General features: G+C 45.1%; 1 protein-coding gene and 1 long non-coding RNA gene across 8 annotated transcripts; one reads left to right on the top strand and one right to left on the bottom strand.

The window, feature by feature from the left end:
* Positions 1–564: 564 nt before the first annotated feature.
* LOC148683581 (uncharacterized) lies at positions 565–4729 on the bottom strand. Its single transcript, XR_015947071.1, has 3 exons — positions 3605–4729; positions 2420–2655; positions 565–923 (listed from the first exon to the last, which is right to left on the bottom strand). It is a non-coding gene; the product is annotated as an uncharacterized LOC148683581 (long non-coding RNA).
* A 1712-nt stretch (positions 4730–6441) lies between these two features.
* On the top strand, positions 6442–19188 carry SRSF1 (serine and arginine rich splicing factor 1). Of its 7 annotated transcripts, none has more exons than XR_015947070.1 (6): positions 6442–6941; positions 10740–10924; positions 11417–11589; positions 12468–12587; positions 13408–13745; positions 18381–19188. XR_015947070.1 is itself a non-coding variant. In XM_035139436.3 (4 exons), the coding sequence occupies exons 1-4, from the start codon at positions 6748–6750 to the stop codon at positions 12504–12506; spliced, it is 591 nt and encodes a 196-aa protein (XP_034995327.1). In that variant the 5' UTR covers positions 6442–6747; the 3' UTR covers positions 12507–13910. The 7 variants fall into 7 exon arrangements, 2 of the variants coding, with proteins under 2 accessions (XP_034995327.1, XP_060124598.1); XR_015947068.1 differs by having other exon boundaries at positions 11861–12587; XR_015947069.1 differs by having other exon boundaries at positions 12468–13745.
* Positions 19189–19648: the final 460 nt, after the last annotated feature.

Genomic DNA, 19648 nt, shown 5'->3' with positions numbered 1-19648 from the left:
GACAAGAAAGAGCAAGGCAAGGTTAAGTTCAAGGAAGAATAAGCAAATAATTAATATGAATGGGCTGTGTGTGTGTGTGTGTGTGTGTGGAGCAAGGTCCGCTGGAAATCAGGGACAGAGCCAACTGAGCACAACTCATTACAAAACAATTTCATGAATATACAGTAGAGGACAAGGATCTGGAGACCTTAGCTGCAGCTGTTATGAGAGAGCCTAGGATTTTTAAGGCGAGCTTAAAATTGCTCCAAGTCTATACACACGAGAACAAAAGCCCTTATGAATGGCCTAGGACAGGGATGTGGTGGGAAATGTTCAGCCAGGGGCCAAATTCCAGGGGTGTTTGGGGCCAAGTGAAAGGGAAGGGAGTGGAGCAATGGATGTGATTAACTTTTTATGGCAGGCTACATTTCAACATTTCAAGGGACCCAGGTGGCGCTGTGGTTAAACCACTGAGCCTAGGGCTTGCTGATCAGAAGGTCGGTGGTTCGAATCCCTGTGACGGGGTGAGCTCCCGTTGCTTGGTCCAAGCTCCTGCCAACCTAGCAGTTCGAAAGCACATCAAAATGCAAGTAGATAAATAGGAACCGCTACAGCGGGAAGGTAAACGGTGTTTCCGTGTGCTGCTCTGGTTTGCCAGAAGTGGCTTTGTCATGCTGGCCACATGACCTGGAAGCTATACGCCGGCTCCCTCGGCCAATAATGCAAGATGAGCACACAACCCCAGAGTCGGTCACGACTGGACCTAATGGTCAGGGGTCCCTTTACCTTTACATTTCAACTGCCCAGCAGGTTCTACACACACAAACCTCTCTTTGTCCATTTAGGGAAGTACGTAACACTGTTCAGTGGTAGTGTCTGCCTCAAATGCAGAAGGTCCCAGGTTGTTGGCATCTCCAAGTAGCACTGGGAGAGCCACTGTCAGTCTGTGAAGACAAGACCGAGCAAGATGGGCCAATGGTTAGACTCAGTATAAATCAGCTTCCAACCCTACAACCAGGTGAGCAAGAGGCGTTATCACAGTTCAAAGGCACATTCACAATGGACAAAAGCACCCAAAGAGGGTGTGGGTGAGGGATGTGACGTGGGGTAAAGAGCTGTGTTCTTGGGGGAATTTCTACTTTTCCGTGGAGGGGGTGGGGAGCCCCCCAGTGATATCAAAGAATCATATAATTATATGCTTGAAAGTACTAGGGGGAAACTGAATTGAATTCAGAGGATGCAGTTTTCTCTTTTAGGACCTAGGATGCAAGGAACTACTGTACCATGCTAGGCCCCTTAATTGTATAAGTTTTCATTGCAGAGACAGAGCTAGCAACCCGGATGGAGCTGTAGTTCTAGATACCATACATTCTAAATAAGGTTTGCTTTTTGCTGAAACATTTGAGCCTGAGCTTCACCTGGAGCTGTCCAGGGTGCTTAACTTTGCCTTATTGGAACCTGACTAATTCTTTCCTTGACTTTTGCCTTACTGGAAAGTGCCCTCTGATTTGTTTGGACTCATCAGGTCCTTGCTGACATTGCCTTAGTGGAATCCTGAACTTGCACTTACATGACTTTGCCTGGCTTACCTTCCCAGGAAGCTGTACTTGTGCCTAGCACAAACACATCCATCTTCAGCTAGAACCCCATCTGCCTGAGACTGCTGCCTGGAGCAGAAGAAAAGCCTGTCTGTGTTTTGGCAAAATATATCTGCAAGCATGTAACAGTGGGATGTTACGTAACATTACATACTGATGAACAGAGATCCAAGGAAGAATATTAAATAATTGAAATGGATTTTTTGCAGCAGGAAAACTGTGGTATCAGCATAGTACTAATTACCACCAATGGTTAGGATGCTGCCTTTATCTTCTCTTCCTCATTTTCCTTTTGCATGGTTAAAGCACAGCATCTCCCAATAGCCCCGGGCCCTTCAATGCAACATCAATATGCTCAATCATTCTTTAGGCTGTGTTTTTGAACCATCCTCCTAACTAGGCCATCCTGCTGCTGTCCCCTGGGGTCTGAATCCGTTGTCAGAATTTAAGAACAAACACTTCCCAGGCAGTGATTATAGTGAGTTGTGATATCTCCTCATTATATTGATTTGTGCTCCCGCATATTGACCTTTCTGCAAATCTGGTTCCCTTGTGAGGAAACATAACTTTTATGCAGCATTTGTTCCTGAAAAGCTAGACAATAGGATTCCCTCACTCTGTCCCTCCATGATTGCTTCCTGCTAGCCATTTCCAAATTCTCCGACTTCTCTCTTTTCCTAGCACACTCAAACTGCTCCCTTCAGCTCTCCATCCCCAAGGCAGGTCAAGTGTGTACAGTGGCTAGCAGCCAGAAAAAGCCATTAAGCAAGTAATTGGCATGTCCTGTCACATTCCCGAGGAAGACGCAGATGATGAGGAAATATAGGCTGCTTGCCACTGACTGGTTGGACGCAGAGGAGTGGTGGGAGGAACCAGCTGGAGGATGCCCAAGGGAAGAGCCAGGGGATTGTTGGTGGGATGACAATGAGTGGTCAGAGGGAGAAGCCTGGGAGGAGGTGTCAGGAGCTGAAGAGGCAACAGGGTTTATTGAGTGAGAAGAGTCTGTGGCAGAGACTTGTAATTTCTTGAGGCATGCCGCTGTTTGATGCATTTCCCCTCAAACCAGCTTCCATCTGATCTGAAAGCATACGTTGCTGTTAGGCTGAGGAGTGTACATTTAAGACAGCTGTTGCGCATGCGCGGGCAACAGCTCCACTGAATCAGGTGATGCGCACTTGGTGAAGACATCTCTGCCCCCTTTCTGGTGTCTTCAAGTAGCATAAAAGGTGACTTGAAACTCAGCAGAGTGAAAATTACCTTTATGTGTTTTAAGCCTCTAATGTGTAAAAGTAAAGGTAAAGGGACCCCTGACGATTAGGTCTAGTTGTGACAGACTCTGGGGTTGCAGCGCTCATCTCGCGTTATTGGCCGAGGGAGCTGGCGTACAGCTTCCATGTCGTGTGGCCAGCATGACAAAGCCGCCTCTGGCGAACCAGAGCAGCACACAGAAACACCGTTTACCTTCCCACTGTAGCGGTACCTATTTATCTACTTGCACTTTGACGTGCTTTCGAACTGCTAGGTGGCTAGGAGCAGGGACCGAGCAACGGGAGCTCACCCCGTCACAGGGATTCGAACCACCGACCTTCTGATCGGCAAGCCCTAGGCTCTGTGGTTTAACCCACAGCACCACCCACATGTACATAGCCTTAACTGAAAAGAATAAGAAGCCCTGTCCTATAGGATTAAATTAAGTGGTTTGAGTCTGAGAATAACCGTGTATCATGAGAACCCTAGAAGATGGGAGCAAAGTTTTTACCTATTCTAGCTCCTGAAAGAGTCGTGCTGTAGCAATGGAAGATGATAGGGCTGATCTTTGAGCACGACACAGAGGGCACAAGTAAATTTATGGAGTTAGCTAGCAAACATGGCAACAGTGGGAAAAAGTTTTAAGTAGGTTTTCCAGTGTTATACCTGGGTGTATACTAAGGAGGTGTTTAATGATGTCTGAGGAGTGGGGCGATGTTGTATATGTGGGTGGTCTTAATGGGATTAGAGGAGACTTTGCAAGAAAACTGAAGATTTACCTGAAAGGGGCATTGTGGTGATATCCGATAGCAGGATTGTGATGAGGAATGAACCTGAGATATGGGACGGAAAGATCACTCTGTTAAAGTACTGACACAACAGGCATAATGATTGGTGGTGCTGTTTCCAGCCCGCTAGCCTGCTTTGATTTCCTCAGCACTGTTCACTTGCAGGATTCATCAACCACAGATGGCTCAATGCCACTCTGAAATAAAAGTGCTTCAAAGAGTTTTAACTGCTGGCTAGTAGCCTCTGCTGAGAAATTTGCTGAGAATTTCTGGTGGCAGGGCTGGGGTATGGGGTAGCACTCTATAGTGACCCAGGAGCCATGGAGAAAGTCCCATAGTTAGGACCAAAAAAACAAGAGGCAGAACAAAGGAAAAACCCGAAGGTGATCTAAAGGACAACAAAAGGATACAGGAATGCACGGGTGCTCAGGAAAACGTTAGTCCTACTCAGAGTACACCTATTGAAAGTTACCAACATGCCTAACTTAGGTGCATTCATTTCAGTGGGTCTTCTTTTGAGTAAAACCTAGCTGGATACAACCCAATGTTGAGCACAGCTGAAGTCGCCGGGTGGTATACGTATTCCACTGGCAAAAAAAATTTGTGCCAGCAGAAAACTGTAGTGTGCAACAGAGAATACAATAAGCAGGCTGCTGGTAACTTTGTAACATTATAGATTGTGCAACCTGTTGCTCACCAAGTTTCTACTTGTGCAAGTGCTGCATTGGGATTCATCTGTTACATAACATTAAAACTCACCCACCCACTAGCGCAAGAGCCCTTGCTGTAGCGGAGAGAGCCTTCTGCATACAGCCTGCAGATACTTAAGCCTCTTTATACTCCTTCCTGTTCCTATAGCCTCCCTTTTCCAAGATTTAAGGACCACTTTCATACCTGGGCTTTAAGATCAGCATCAGAGCAGCTCTCTGGTTCATTATTAGCAATGAACGGTGCCTCCAGTCACTATTCTGTAGGAAGGATTCAAACGCACACCAGAAATTTAGGTTTCTTGTCAAGGGACTCAAGATTAGAAGGGAAACTATACTCTGACCCTTACAGCAACCATAAACTCTCTGTGCTTACAAATGATTTATGTAGTATTACCATCTGCTTGCAAGCTGCCTTGAGAGTAATTTAATTTAAAGGCAGGATATAGCTATTCAAAATAATAAATAAGTATACCTTCAAAACAGAAAAATACAAAATGAGAATACAAAATACATAATAATAATAATAACAATGATAACAATAATAAACATATAACCTCCCCTCCCAAGCTCAGTGGGTGACTTTGGGCCAGTCACTGCACTCACCTTAACCTACTTCTCAGGATAAAACAGGGAGGGGAGAACCATGTACACCACCTTGAATTCCTTGGAGGAAAAGGTGGTATATAAATGTGATAAATAAAATAAATACGCTCCCCTAACCTGTTGCCGCCAGATGTTTTACACTACAACTCACATCCCTGACCATTGGCTAAGCCATCAGCTGATGCGAGCCCGAAACATCTGCAGGGCACCACATTGTGTTTTTTAAATTGTAGTTTCATGTTGTGAACCACCCTGAAATCTGCAGGAATAGGGCGATATACAAATTTAATAAATTTAATATCTGAAGAAGTGTGCATGCACACGAAAGCTCATACCTATGACAAACTTAGTTGGTCTCTAAGGTGCTACTGGAAGGATTTTTTTTTATTTTTTGTTTCGACTATGTCAGACCAACACGGCTACCTACCTGTATTTAATAAATAAGTAATAAAAGAAGGCTGAAAACTCAGGGTTAGTCACAAAACGCCTGCAGCATGAGGAAGCGATAATCTATTTGCAACAACTTGTGCCACTGATCATCTCTTCTTTGGAGATCCCTCATAGCTGAGTAAGATTGTCTTCCATGAATATTGTCTTAACTGTGTGTCCGTTAAGTAACTGGGTGTCGATTCTGGATCTGCACGTCCTTCCACAGTGGGGACATACATAAGTTTCCAGGCGCGAGTTGATCACAGTGAAGATTTGCCAAACGTGCCTTCCTCTTTAGCACGTTTCTCCCTTTCGTCCTGCGTTTGTGCTTCTACAAAGCCTATGGCGCCTTTGGTAAAGACTGTTCTCCAATTGGAGCACTCGCAGTGCCACTGATAACTGTGCATTCGAACACTGGTTTATCTCATTCACACGTTACATGTGTGATGTACAACTTCAATATCCAGGTCTACATGAAAGGCGCGGGGGGCGGGGACTACAGTAATAGATGCACTTGCCCTTATTCTTACATCTAACAGTTATCATGTTAGGTCTACTGGGGCGGATTTTGTTTTTTTGTTTGCTGTCTATTCTCCTCTGCTCTCATGCCCTATTGGCCAACCGCTCTGCATTGTGGGACTATTCCTTCCTTGGCGCCAAGGCCCTCTCACGCGTGTTGCATTATGGGAGAAGCTCATCTCCCGCCGGATCTTCTTCCCAAGTACTTTTAACGGTCCGCACCGCTTGAGGGCTAACGGAAGCCCCTTCGCTCCGCACGGCTTAAAAAATAACAAGTCGTCCGCTTTCCCCTCACCACCTCTTTAAAACAAACGTGCGCCAATCTCTTATATCTACCTCTCCTCGTCGCCTCCACCAGAAACAAATAGGGACTACTTTTTTCCCTTACTCGAAAGGGGGGGGTTAGAAATCGGCGCATGCGCCCTTCGAAGGTGGATGTCGCGAACGGCAAGCATGAACGTGAGTGTCTCCACAGCCCGCCTCCCAGCCAGCAGAGTGTGACGTCGAGGCGGCGCGGGAGGATCCTTGCGCAGGGCAGGTAGGGCCGCGTGAGGCGGACGCCATTTTGTGGTGGCTTCAAGGAGTGGGAACGAAGAGGAGGCGCCGCGCTGCCGCTACTGCTGCCACGACTAACCCCGCCGCCACCACCACCACCACCTTCCTTCCTTCTCCTCTCCCGCCTTTTCTTCCCATCTCTCTCTTTTTAAAAAATAATAATTTTACCTCAGCTCCTTTTTAAAACATTTGCCCATATATATATCTCCACCTGCCCTTTTCCCACCCGCTCCCGGGCCTCCTCTCCTCGGCTCCGTCTTCCATTTTTCTCCCCTCACAAGCGCCCACCACCCAACCGCAACCATTGCCGACCTAGCTATGTCTGGTGGCGGCGTGATCCGCGGCCCGGCCGGGAACAACGACTGCCGCATCTACGTGGGGAACCTGCCGCCGGACATCCGCACCAAGGACATCGAGGACGTCTTCTACAAGTACGGCGCCATCCGGGACATCGACCTCAAGAACCGCCGCGGGGGCCCGCCGTTCGCCTTCGTCGAGTTCGAGGACCCCAGGTGGGAAGGGCGGGCGAGGGGCGGCTTCGGGTGCGGAAGAAGGAGGGGAGGGAGAGTGTCGGCTGAAGAGATCCGCCGCAGCAGAGCAGGATCCCGCCGCGGGCTCTACTCGAGAGTAGGCCCGACGGAATACCATCGCTGACTCCGGGAGGGGGGTTTAGTTCTCTCGACGCTTTGCATGCCGCCCGCAGCCGCGGAATGCGAAACTGGGTACGGTTACCTTAGCGCGAATCCTGCTTCGTGCGCACGGTCCTCTTTTACACGCCTCAACTGCCTCGTGTTGCACGCTCTGGGCTAAGGAATCTCGACGGCATGTAAAGAAAAACAACCGCGCTGGGTTCTGTCCCGCGGGCCCAAGTTATTTGCGCCCGTTAACTTCAGCGGGCCAACTCCGAGAGTAGGGCTGGGCGTTGGGGTGCCACCCGCAGTTGGAAATGCGCCGTGGAAACTGATGAGCACTCCGGTGCGGGTTTCTCCTACAAGGCGCACATTTTTCTATGCGGTTTTTGGCTAGGTGGTGGTTATGTTTTTTTGGGGGGGGCGCAAAGCGATTTCCCCTAATGTAATGCACGTTTTATAAAAATCCAGCGTAAAGGCCACTGATTTCAATAGTCTGCTCTTGAGTAGTACTGGGAAGCAGACGGCCAATTAGAACCATTGGGTTGTCTCACTTTTATTCAAGAGCAGAATTGAAACCTGGAGGCACGAGTCCATTTTCTAGACCCACAAGATTGGGTTCTGTTTCTTTACATGTTAGAATTCTTGGGATTTCTGTTTTACATGCTTTTTATATGTATGTTTTTAATACAGCTGTTTTATTTGTGTTAGGCTGTGTTCCTTGTTTAACATTTTAATGATGTATTGTTTGTTTATGGGGTACACACAACTTAAGAGGTTTTTTTTTGAAATATTGAACGGATTTTAAATGCTTTTAAATAAACAAGTTGTGACCCCTATTTTCAATGGATCCACTCTGAGGATACAAACCAGTAGGTCTACTCTTTGAGTAGGACTAAAATTGGGCATAGCCAATTTTGTGTACTTGTTTAAAAACAGGATCCTAAATCATTACTTTTCAGAAAGTAACAGTTGAATTCAATAGGGCTTACCTCCAGGTAAGTGAAGTTAGGATTACAGCCCGTGGTGGTTCTTTCCCCCCTACTTTCTTAGCACAATCAGTCTCAGGACCACTAACAAATTCAAAGGTTCTCATCCATCCTCCTTTTTGTCTTCACAACAATCCTGTGGGGTAGGTCAGGCTGAGATAAACACACTGGCCCAAGGACCCTAAGGCTTTGGGTGATGGGGAGAGAGTGTGCTTATAGCTAGCAGACCTGTACTTAAAAAACATTTACTTATTCTAAATAATTTATCCTGGCCTTCATAAGTGCTCTGCATATCTAACCAATCCAAAGTTTCTCCCATACTTCTTTATCAGTTCTTGCACCAACCCTGTTAGATAGGTTAAGTAGAGAAAGTGCCAAAGGCCACTTCATATGCTTTATAGTTTGAGGGCTTTGAATCATTTCCTTGTAGTAGCCCTGCTAGGAGGCTGTGCTGAGATGTGGTGACTGGCTCCCAAGATCCTTGAGCTAGTTGCATGCTGTCAGCTTGATGTACTTTGCAGGGTTGTTGTAAAGGATAAATGATTTACCGTATATCCCCGCACAACCCTGTGAAGCCCACTGGAGTATCATTATCAGTATTTTTACTCAGCCTGACCTGGCTTACAGGGTTGTTGTGCAATGCTCAGAGAGCCTTGGAGAAATGGAGGAATTAAAATCTACTGTAGTAATGTGCAGTCCCATATGAATCTTTACTATGCATTCATAGGATTTGACACTTTTTTATTTTCTTGTTTGTTGCTTCAGGAAAGGAAGGTGGGTTGCAGGTATTAAATGAAATAAAAATGGAATGATCCTGTGAGTGCTTGCTTGGAAGCATGTTTTCCTAAGCCAGTTGTCTTCAAGCCTTTTTGCCCCAAAATTCATGTTTTACTCCCAGGCTTTTAGTGGATGAAATCTCATGCTTCACTGTGTACGTGTAGCATTGTGTTAATTAATTGCTCTTTTTAAAACAATGTTATAAAAGCTTGTGTTGGCTTACAGGCAAATGTCATCACAATTTTTCTTAAACTTTATTGCTAGCTACCTTAGAAGCTTCTGCTGAAATGCAGAGTAGATTTTTGCTAAATAGACAAACTACAACTTAAAAGTAGGACCCACCCATTTTCAAAATCAATTTTGTATTGCATCTTGTGTCTCAAGGGCAGACAGAACCTCTATACTGTAACTTTTTGTGTATAAAATGAGATTTTATTTGGGAGAAACTGCCTGTAGAAATTTCCACTTTCACAACTTTTCAGAATTTGTGGGGCTGTTCTTCATTGCCTCTGTTTTTATCAATTGTCCCAATGCTTTTGAATGCATAGAAGATTACAACATATTACATATTTGTGAGCAATTTGGTTTAAAAAAAACCATTTGCATGCTTTCCTGTGCATCTCTGTGTGTAAAAGGGTAAAATACTTTTCTTATAAATAAAAATTTAGGGGAGGGGCCTGGAAATTCCCCAAGAGTGGTGCAAGCCCTGGGTCCTGGCATAGGCAGACATCATTTACTGCCTCTCTCTTGAGACTCAAGAGAACTATTACAGTGTTGATTTTTCTACATGGAATCCCACAACTCAAGCTACTTTTAACTATAAGCAATCTTGGTATACACCTCACTTGAAGTCTAGTGACCGGCTTAGAATTCTTTCAGATCATTCTGTGTATGTAGGACTGTGGAGTTCTGTTTACTACATTGTAGGTGTACATAGAAGTTGCAGACCTTTAAAAGTTCATTTAATGTTCTGCTTTTTTAACGAGCATGCATATATGGCAAGTAGTTTTCCATATAAACATAGTGGCTAGTATGCAACTAAATCATTGTGGACAAACCTCCCCTCCCATTTTCTTACCCCACAAGCTCTCCCATCTGCTCTGTGGCTTCCTATAACGCTTCAGAGCAGATTTGGGACTGTGCCAGAGGGGGGCAGGGAGGAAAGGAAGGAAAAGTTAACTGATTTAGTTGAGATACAGCTCTGTACATGTTACTAAAATCTTATTAATGACTTAAAACCATGTCTTCGTTTTACATAAAAGTAACATTCTTTTAAGTCATTAACAAGGTTTTAGTTCCTGTTCTGTTGTGGTGGTCTGGTTCCTTTATGCATTGGCATAGCACATGCAAATATAAAAGGCTTCACAATGCACAAACTCAAGCACTTGTTTGATTTTGATTTTATCCAGCCTTTACCTCTCTTTCTATATACCACTGTGTGTTTAGGCAGGGATCCCTTGTACGAATTGATTTCTCATTCCACCTATTTTCTTTTCCCTCCCAAATCCCCACCAGTGCGTCAAATTTCATGCTTTGACATGATACAGGGTACAGCTCTGTTTCTTGTTTCCCAGTTTGTTGATCTAGCTCAGGGTTTTCCAAACTTGGGTCTCCAACTGTTTTTGGACTACAACACTGGACATGGTAGCTAGGGATGATGGGAGATGTTGTCCAAATAGCTGGAGGCAAAAGTTTGGGAAACACTGATCTAGTGCTAACACCATTCTAACAGGTGAAAAGTTCTGTCACTCAAGACTGTGTTGGTTTCTCCTCTTGCAACTGCAGCCTCTGGTATAGTGACCTGTACTTCTAGTGTCATTGACTTAAGGGAGGGGCAGTAACAAAAGCACAATGTGCTGCTAGCTCCCAGGAGCCTTTGATCTATCTTCAGTGTGGTTCTTTTCCATTTTTGCAGGGATGCGGAGGATGCAGTCTATGGACGGGATGGATATGATTATGATGGGTATCGTCTACGAGTGGAGTTTCCTCGAAGTGGACGGGGCACTGGCAGGGGTGGAGGAGGCGGTGGAGGTGGTGGGGCCCCAAGGGGCAGATATGGACCCCCATCCAGGCGATCAGAGTACAGAGTGATAGTATCAGGTAAGTCATTTTTACACTTGGGAAAAGCAGCTTTCTTTGTTCAAATACAGCTTGGTCATCTAGGAAGAAGATAATATATATCTGCATGTATCAGATGTATTCCCATTTGCAACTTTGGGCTGGTATATAGTGAGTTTTCAGAATTTGGCATGCTGCAAAGCTTAGTTTTCACTTTCTTTCTTTTTAATGGTTGTTTGGGCTTGTTAAAAAAATCAAAAGCAAGCTTGCAATGGTTATTTGGGGCCCTAATGCCTTATAGAGCTTCCTGCTTCTATTGCCTTTTTAAAACAACAATATGCCTTTGTACTTTCCAAAAATCCTGAAACCTGGATGTATGTACTTAATCGTGTTGTTAACATGCCACTTGCTGGAAAAAATGAATTTCTACTTGTGACCCTCTCCAAACACGGTCCATTCTTGAGTATATGAAGGTCTGATTGCATCAATCTCTGCTTAACATCATTTAACTGAAAGTAACTGTCTCTTGTTCAGGACTACCTCCCAGTGGAAGCTGGCAGGATTTAAAGGATCACATGCGTGAAGCAGGTGATGTATGTTATGCTGATGTTTTCCGAGATGGAACTGGTGTCGTGGAGTTTGTACGGAAAGAAGACATGACCTACGCAGTGCGAAAACTGGATAACACTAAGTTTAGATCTCATGAGGTAGGTTTTCCACTTAATGTTTTGACCAGAATTGGATGCACAGGGTTACAATTGGATGCAATAGGATTGAAGGTAAGGAGGCGCAGTCTCTGTTTGCAGCATTAACAAATACTGAAAACTTGTTGGGACATCCCATGTTAAGAATGGTATGCAGGGAGATGTGATGCGACTCCTCTTGGTTCTTGTAAAAAGATCTTCAGTCTGTCAGCATGCCTGCAAAGACAGCTCAAAAGCGTAGACCTTTCAATCGAAAGTTGTGTCTATTTGATAGGGAGAAACTGCCTACATCCGTGTTAAAGTTGATGGCCCAAGAAGTCCAAGTTACGGAAGATCTCGCTCTCGCAGCCGTAGTCGTAGCAGAAGCCGTAGCCGAAGCAACAGCAGAAGTCGCAGTTATTCCCCGAGAAGAAGCAGAGGATCTCCACGCTACTCTCCCCGTCACAGCAGATCACGTTCCCGTACATAAATGATCTTTAATGGTGCTCCTTTTTGTAGAAAACCCCTCCATGTTGTACGCAGTTTTCCTTTACTCAGTACAGTCTTTCTTTTTTTAAAAAAAATTCAAGCTGTTTTACTCAAAATTGGCTAAAGTGTTGAATTGCATTCTTGTATATTATCCCTAGTGAGTATTTGCTCCTTAACATCAACATTCCCTCACGTCTTTGATGAATTGTATTTTAACACATCCTAGGCAGGGTTCTCTCTAGTTAGGTAGTTTGCTGCCCATATTCTCTTCCAATATGGTATTGCTGTATAAAATGTCTTTGTTCAACTATGGTTTCTACAAGCTGGGAATGTTGGGGGGAAATTGTGGTTTAACTTGTCTCTTCTGGGGGAGCTTACATTTTTATCTTGCCTTTTCATGTGTCTTTCTGTAGACATATCTGAAGAGATGGATTAAGAATGCTTTGGATTAAAGGATTGTGGAGCACATGTCAATCATTTTAGGATTGTCAAAAGGAGGATTGAGGAGGATCAGATCAATAATGGAGGCAATGGTATGACTCCAAGTGCTATTGTCACAGATTAAATTGGCAGTATTGACCTTATACCGAAACTAGGCTAGTACACAACACCTCCATTGTTCCATTAGTTAGCTGTAATCTTCTAACTTCCATGATGCAATGAATGCTAAATATACCCATGTAACTCTTCCAGTCTCTGGGGGTGGGGGGGCGTATGCTGAGTGACTGCAATGTATCAGTTGATTACAGGTGCAAACCATTAGTGCACCTGTAAAGTACAGGTTGTTTCAAACCTGTAAGTATAATCTCAATACTGCTAAAATCTGCATGTCCTCTGTGTGACTGATATAGCATTGCTGTTTCATCTTAAAAGTAACAGAATGAAAGCAATTATAGGAGGGGTTTTTAAACATGGGGATCCTTTTTAAATCCACGTCTTCCCCTTCAGGATAAGTCGAGAGTTGACTTGCATCAATTAAATTTGTTACCTCCCAGATAGTACAATAATGAGCTTTTAGTTTAGATATGCAGTAGGTGGATAGCTTTAGCAGCAAGTTTTTGCAACTTCATAGAGAACTTTTTTCAACCACCAAACCTGTAAAGCGCCATATAGGAATTGATATGTTGGCATTATCAGTTACCCTGTGTAAATACTAGAATGTTTCCTCCAGATAATTAACATTGCTAAAATCTGAGCTTCACAATTCAAAAGCTTGTCTTGGGGAATTGATAGTTATGAATGCCCATCTTTATTACTCAGTAGCAGACATAACTTATCATTCTCCTAAATCCTATTTTCCATTACGGTATCTAACTTTCTGCCTCCTTTTTTTTGGTTTTGCTGGTTATAAAGGTTTGGATTGGAGAGGGCTCACTGGATCCCAATCCTTGGAGCTGGATCATTGGATTCAAATCATAATGTGGATAGGATAGGGAGGATCAATTGCAAGGATTCATGGAGCGGGATCAGATTACCAGGAACATAGGAATGGATTCCTGCCCCAACCAAACCGCATTCGTGTGGATTTTTATTCAACTCAATTGGCTATTCCAAAGATTTTTCCTATTTTTGACGATTGGAGCCCTTAAGATGCACGATGGAGTTTTCATTTTTTGGTAAAAGGAGCAAAGCAAGGACCTGGAGAGGTACGCTGGAGCATTCTCCTTGGAAGGATTCAGCACGAGTAGATGGTAAATGTTAAACGGGAAAAGGGGGGTTTGTTTAAAAACGTTAAACTAATAAGTCATTTATCTAAATTTAAAGACACAAAGAAATTGGAGTCTTAAGATTAAGTAGGTTTTCAATTGGCTATTGCCTTTTTTTCTTTTGACAAAATAAAATTTTATAAAAAAGTGCATGGTGGTTCTGTTGTATTAAATAATGCCCTCTTGCATTGTCTTGTGCCATGATGAATGAACTCAGCCTTTAAGCTCCTCTGTCCTTGGCCTGGGAACTGAATGGGTGTTTTGTGGCCCATTCATTTCCATTGGATCCCTGTCACCCCTATGGGAACAGTGGTGAGTCGTGAAGAGGGTTGAGTCTGACCCCTCTTGGAAGTTGAACATCGTGGATCCTACATGGTCATGCATCTGGAGTTCAAGCAAAATAGTCTGCTCCTCTATAGTGTGATAGAAAACATTCTTCAAGGGCTCTCACAATTGTTGGTGAGTGCAGATTTTGGATAACAAGGTAAGACTATTTGACTTCTGTATTGGGCGAGACTAGTTTATCAAGCCAGTGCTTTAGTTTCGTGTAAATAGACCTTGGAATGTGAACTGCCTGTGGGCTGACTCACTGTTGCATTGCCTTACGTTCCTGCTTCAGAGCTCTTGAAAGGCTGCACTTGTGGGCTACTAAAAAACAATCCAAAGAAAGTACTTTCCTGAAAGATAAATGGCAACACCTGCCTGAGGCCACCTCATGGATCCTAGTCTCCCAGGCTCAACACTGCACTTTGCTGGCCATTAAGTATATTTCCAGATGTGTTTGGCTGCAGCACCTGTCCCCTGTGCTAGGCAGTACTTCTCACCACTCTTGACATATCCTGTATGCAAGTAAAGCGATGCACCCATCGCTCCACCCACATGCTCAGAAACTAAGGTTTTGCAACCTAGCAGCTGTAAAAGTTGTCTGATTAGCTGACTTGAGTAGGGGGTCCATTTTTAAGTAAGGAGGAAGAGCCATTGTGTTACAATGTGAATCACACAATCTCAGGTTCCTGCTAATCTGAAAGTGATGAGGATGTCCTTATGGTTGTCCAGTACCGGTACTTGCTATGTCAGCTGCTATAAAGCTGTGTGCCTTAAGATGTAGTGCTTGCAGCTAGTTCATACTAACTAGAGTGGCAGGAATAGTGCCAGAAAAATCATCTGATAGGCTACATTGTGATGAAGAAGCCATTTAAGGTGGAAAAAGCACCAGCCTCTTGGGAGTTCTGATGGTATAAACAAGTTCTTTGGCCATGCATCAAATGCTAAAAGTTACCTTTTAGCAAGCAAATACAAAGGGCCCTGGAATGACACTGGATCCTTTGTGTGGTTCTTCACCCCTGTTTAATTGTGTAGCTCATTGGATGAAGATTGGATCCTGAAAGGCTGGGTTCAGATCTCTTAGCCATAGAGTTCACTGGGTCAGGGCCAGTCAGTATCTCCACCTTCCTGGTGGAGGTAGAGAGGGAGTCCATCCTATTTGCAGTGCTTAGGTTTTTGCCTTCACTGGTGCCGGGGAGGCCCTGTGCATCTCAGCTGCTTTTTCAAAGTCCAGTAAAGTCCACTTGAACTCTGTAATGAGTGAGGAACAGTGAGCTTCCTCAGAAATGTAAACTGAAAATAGCCTCTTGGGTAATTGCTGCAGGATGAGACTTTGAACCTTGCTGAGGTAAGCAGGATTCTAATGATAAAAGGTCTACACTTGTTTAGTAGTGGCTAAAACAGCACAAACAAGACAGGAAAAAGGTAAATATTCATTAGGGGGGGAAAGCCAGGCCTGTAATTAACATGTGACTTGCCCCTTTGCATAATAAAACACCTGGGTCTTAGCTTGAGGCAAAAGATTGTCAGCCTCATAAGGTTTCTGGTGCTGGATCAAACACCCTAGAGCAGGGGTCCCCAGACTTACCGTGCGGCGGGCCGGTGCCCGCCGCGCCGACCGCGCGGAGGGCAGGGGAGTGCGCGCGCAGCGGGCCGGAGGGCGGGGGAGTGCGTGCGCATGCGCACACGCGCCCGTGCGGGGAAAAAATCGCCGAAAATCGCTTGTGCGCATGCGTATGGGCCTCCCCTGACCCGGAAGTGCACCAGAAATGACCTCTTCCGGGTCAGGAGAGGCCCATACGCATGCGCACAAAGGATTTTCGGCGATTTTTTGGCGATTTTTTAGATCGTCGCTGCGCCGCGCGCCGTGAGAGCGGGCGGCGGCAGCGGGCGGCGGGGGTCGTCGCGGGCCGGATTGGAAGGCCGATTGGGCCGCATCCGGCCCGGGGGCCGTAGTTTGGGGACCCCTGCCCTAGAGTGTGGTGCTTGCTGCATAATAATGCAAATTATAGCCTTCAATAATTGGCATATTGCAAGTTGCTTCGTGGAAAACAAAGTGATACTGGTAGGGGAAGGCCTCTGGCTTCTCTTAGCCATTAAAGCTACAGTACTTCTCATTATTCCCTACAAGAGAAACTACACTTTACTCAAACTACTTGGAAGCAAAAAATAAAAAGGTTAATGCTCCTGAATGTATGTATGTATGTAGTTGGGATTAGCAGTTAGGGGGCCTAGTAGCCAAGTAAAACAGGAATGGAGAGCTCATAGCCTTCCAGAGGTTGCTGGCATACTCCATTATCCCTTTCTTCTGACCATAGCTGCCAAGTTTTCCCTTTTCTCGCGAGGAAGCCTATTCAGCATAAGGGAATTTCCCTTAAAAAAAGGGAGAACTTGGCAGCTATGCTTCTGACCATGTTAGCTGGGGCTGATGGGAAGTGGATCCCCACAGCTGAAGGGCACCTTATTGGTTATTCCTGGTTTAAGGAATACAATTCTGCACACTTAGTTAATTTAGCCAATTAAAACAATTGCATAGAACCCTTGCACTCTGCAGGAGGGTATACTTCAAGTTCAGCTCTTGTCTGAATCCCACCTGCACTCCAGAAACTATCTCTTGCAGTAATGTGTCTGCACGTGTCGGATGACAAAGGGCCCAATTGTCAGTAATTGGGTAGCGACCAGAATTTTCATTTATGTAGGATGGAAAGGAAACTCAGTTACATCCAATGCGGCCATTCTGCTTTTGCTTTTCCTCCTCTGAGCATCCTGTTGTTCAGCCTCAAAATCTCCAGAGGGCTGGGAGAGACTAGCAGATTTTGGGGTAAGCATGGGTAGGAGAGAGAGACAGTCTTAATAATGCAAGCAGAACTTGTATTATTGTATTTTAAAATTTTCATCCACCCTGGAACCTCACGGTAAAGGGACCCCTGACCATTAGGTCCAGTCGTGACTGACTCTGGGGTTGCGGCGCTCATCTTGCGTTATTGGCCAAGGGAGCATTTCTGTTGCTTTTCCGGGTCGGAAGTTGGCAGCCGTGCCACACCACGCCGGTAAGAGCGGGTGGCGGGGCCCCTGGGGGCCGCATAAAAGAGCCTCGGGGGCCGTATGTGGCCCCCGGGCCATAGTCTGTGGACCCCTGCCCTTGGCTCTGGTTTAACCCACAGTGCCACCCGCGTCCATGGTAAAGAGTAGGTAACAAATTAATAAAATATAATTCAAAGAGTAAAAACAGGAGTATATAATACCACTCCAGTGGCTGCAGGGGGTTGCAGTGTCAGATTATTTGCCAGATCTTGACCACAATATCCTTGTGAAGACCTTTGGCCATAAGCCAGAGGTTTTCAACCTTTTTGAGTCCATTGGTCCCTTAAGCAACTACATCCTTTCTGTGGGGCCTAGGAGCCCAGTTATGTCACCCCTTGCCTGCTGAGCTGGCAACCTCGTCCTTTTTCAAATGCCCTACCTTAGCCGCCTCTCTCCCCAATCCTGAAGAGAGGTGCCTCCCTGAGGCACCATTTGCCTGAGGTATTTGGGAGGCTGAGACTCCGGAGGGCATCAGAGGAGGGAGGGAAGGAAAGGGGGACAGAGATTTGACTAGTATCAGCAATGTGATTGGCGCCTGGGTTGGGCAAGTAATCCTTTGGTTGCTGCAGTTTGAAAGGGGCAAAGTGTGGGAAGGGTGCAGTGGAGAGGTTTTAACAGGCTTGTAAAGAGGTTTGTTAAACTTGAGATGGATAGGACCTGTGACCCTCCAGGTGTTGCATGGCTGCAACTCCCATCCCCGACCCATGTTGGCTGGGGCTGGTGGGAGCTGAAGTCCCAACACCTGGAGGGCCACAGGTGTGTGCCCCCCCCCAGCATGAAACTTCAAAATCCACAGTTGGGCGCTGCTTTTTATTGGGACCTGCAAAAATGTGACAAGCTTTCAAGATGTCCAAGATTCTTCGTCAGGAGAGCTCAGAAGCTTTGCTTCTGCCACATTTTCATAGGTTCCAATAAAGGTATGGCTGAACTGGATTTTACGAACCTACATGGTTACAATAGCTTTCTAAGTGCATTAAATGTTAGTGTACAATCTACTTTTTTTAGTTCAGGCAATAAAATTTTGTGCGCTAGAGTTAAATGGACCCCAGGATTGCCCTCTTGCTTTTTAAAATGTGTGTTGCTTTTTGGTAGTCTCTCTGTTTCTGTTTCCTGCTTGCTGCTCAGAAAAATGTAGAAAAAAATCGGTAAAACCAGGAAATGAAACATGAACTCTCTGGCTGCAATTAGTTTGCATATCGTTTCTGTTAACAGATGACTGAGGCATGCAGACTTGGCGCCCTGCTGGTGGATGATTTGAACTTGGAGCCAGGAGAGGATTCCTAGAGGCAACCCTTTTCCTCCTTGAATGTTTTCAGGCCCTTGCAGAACAGTTCAGCAGTACACAGGAGAGGAGGAGACCCGTTTTTGTTTGCTGGATCACGGCCTGGCAAGCTTTAGCATAGAATTCCTTCAGCATCACTGCCATTGTGTTTCCAGGAGTCCATATCCACCAAAGGGGAAGAGGGCATTTAGGCATTGCAGTGACTGAGGACTGTTGAACCCTGCTGGATGTGATGCCTCTCAAAATGGGGTGGGTGCAGATTGGCCTTTTTTGCCTGGCCCATGGTGATTTTCAAACACAGTTGGCATTAACATTTTCATGGAGACCTCAAATTGTCAATGGCTGCTGGCATTTTTGTTCAAGAGCCAACTCTGTAGCCAGTGAGCAGCATACAAACTATATAAACAACACCAGATCTCTGAGTACCCAGGCACTGCAATGTGCTCGGACCCAACTAGTCACAACCTCGTGCTCTCCTTGCCTGACAGTGTGCAAGTTGTTAAGCATATCCACCACTCCAGACATGCACACACTTGCTTCCCTCAAGTTAGGGAAGGAAAGTTAAGCATACTGCTGAACCTACTGAGTACAAATACTTGGTCAGAGGTCACATACAGGATTTGAACACAGGACTCCTAAAATCCATGTCCAGTTCTTGTTTTCTATGCCCCTCGCAACTCATAAATCTTGTGATCTGAAGCATTTATAAAAATTGAATTTACTTCCATTACTACCATACTTGTGGCTCTTGATTTTCTTTGCAACTCTAGGTCATGAGGCCTATGTATTGAAGGTCCTAAATAATTGTATTTAAAGCATTTCTTAAAGTACAGTGCAATGCACCAGAATTTCATCATGTCACAAATAAGGACCAAATACTTCATCCTCTTCCCCCAGCTGTGGTCATTTAGTTTGTGGAACCAGTCCGTTGAAAATAGTACAGCAACTGAATTAAGTAAAAATCACGGGGGCCCTAAAACAACATATTTTGAATAGCTGCACAATTCAAAGACTTGGAAAAATGCTCTAAAACGGCTCTTGATGAGCTGTGCTGTTGGACTCGTGAGATCACGTTCACATTCCTATGGTGCTAAATCGCCCTTTCTGGCAATCCTTTTTCACTCTCTGCAAGTACCGTATATTCCGGCGTATAAGACGACTGGGCATATAAGACGACCCCCAACTTTTCCAGTTAAAA

The sequence above is a fragment of the Zootoca vivipara genome, chromosome 14, assembly GCF_965207765.1.
Source record: "Zootoca vivipara chromosome 14, rZooViv2.hap1.1, whole genome shotgun sequence".
Taxonomy (NCBI): domain Eukaryota; kingdom Metazoa; phylum Chordata; class Lepidosauria; order Squamata; family Lacertidae; genus Zootoca; species Zootoca vivipara.
The sequence above is the reverse complement of the archived record's forward strand: the minus strand, read 5'-3'. Positions and strand labels throughout refer to the sequence as shown.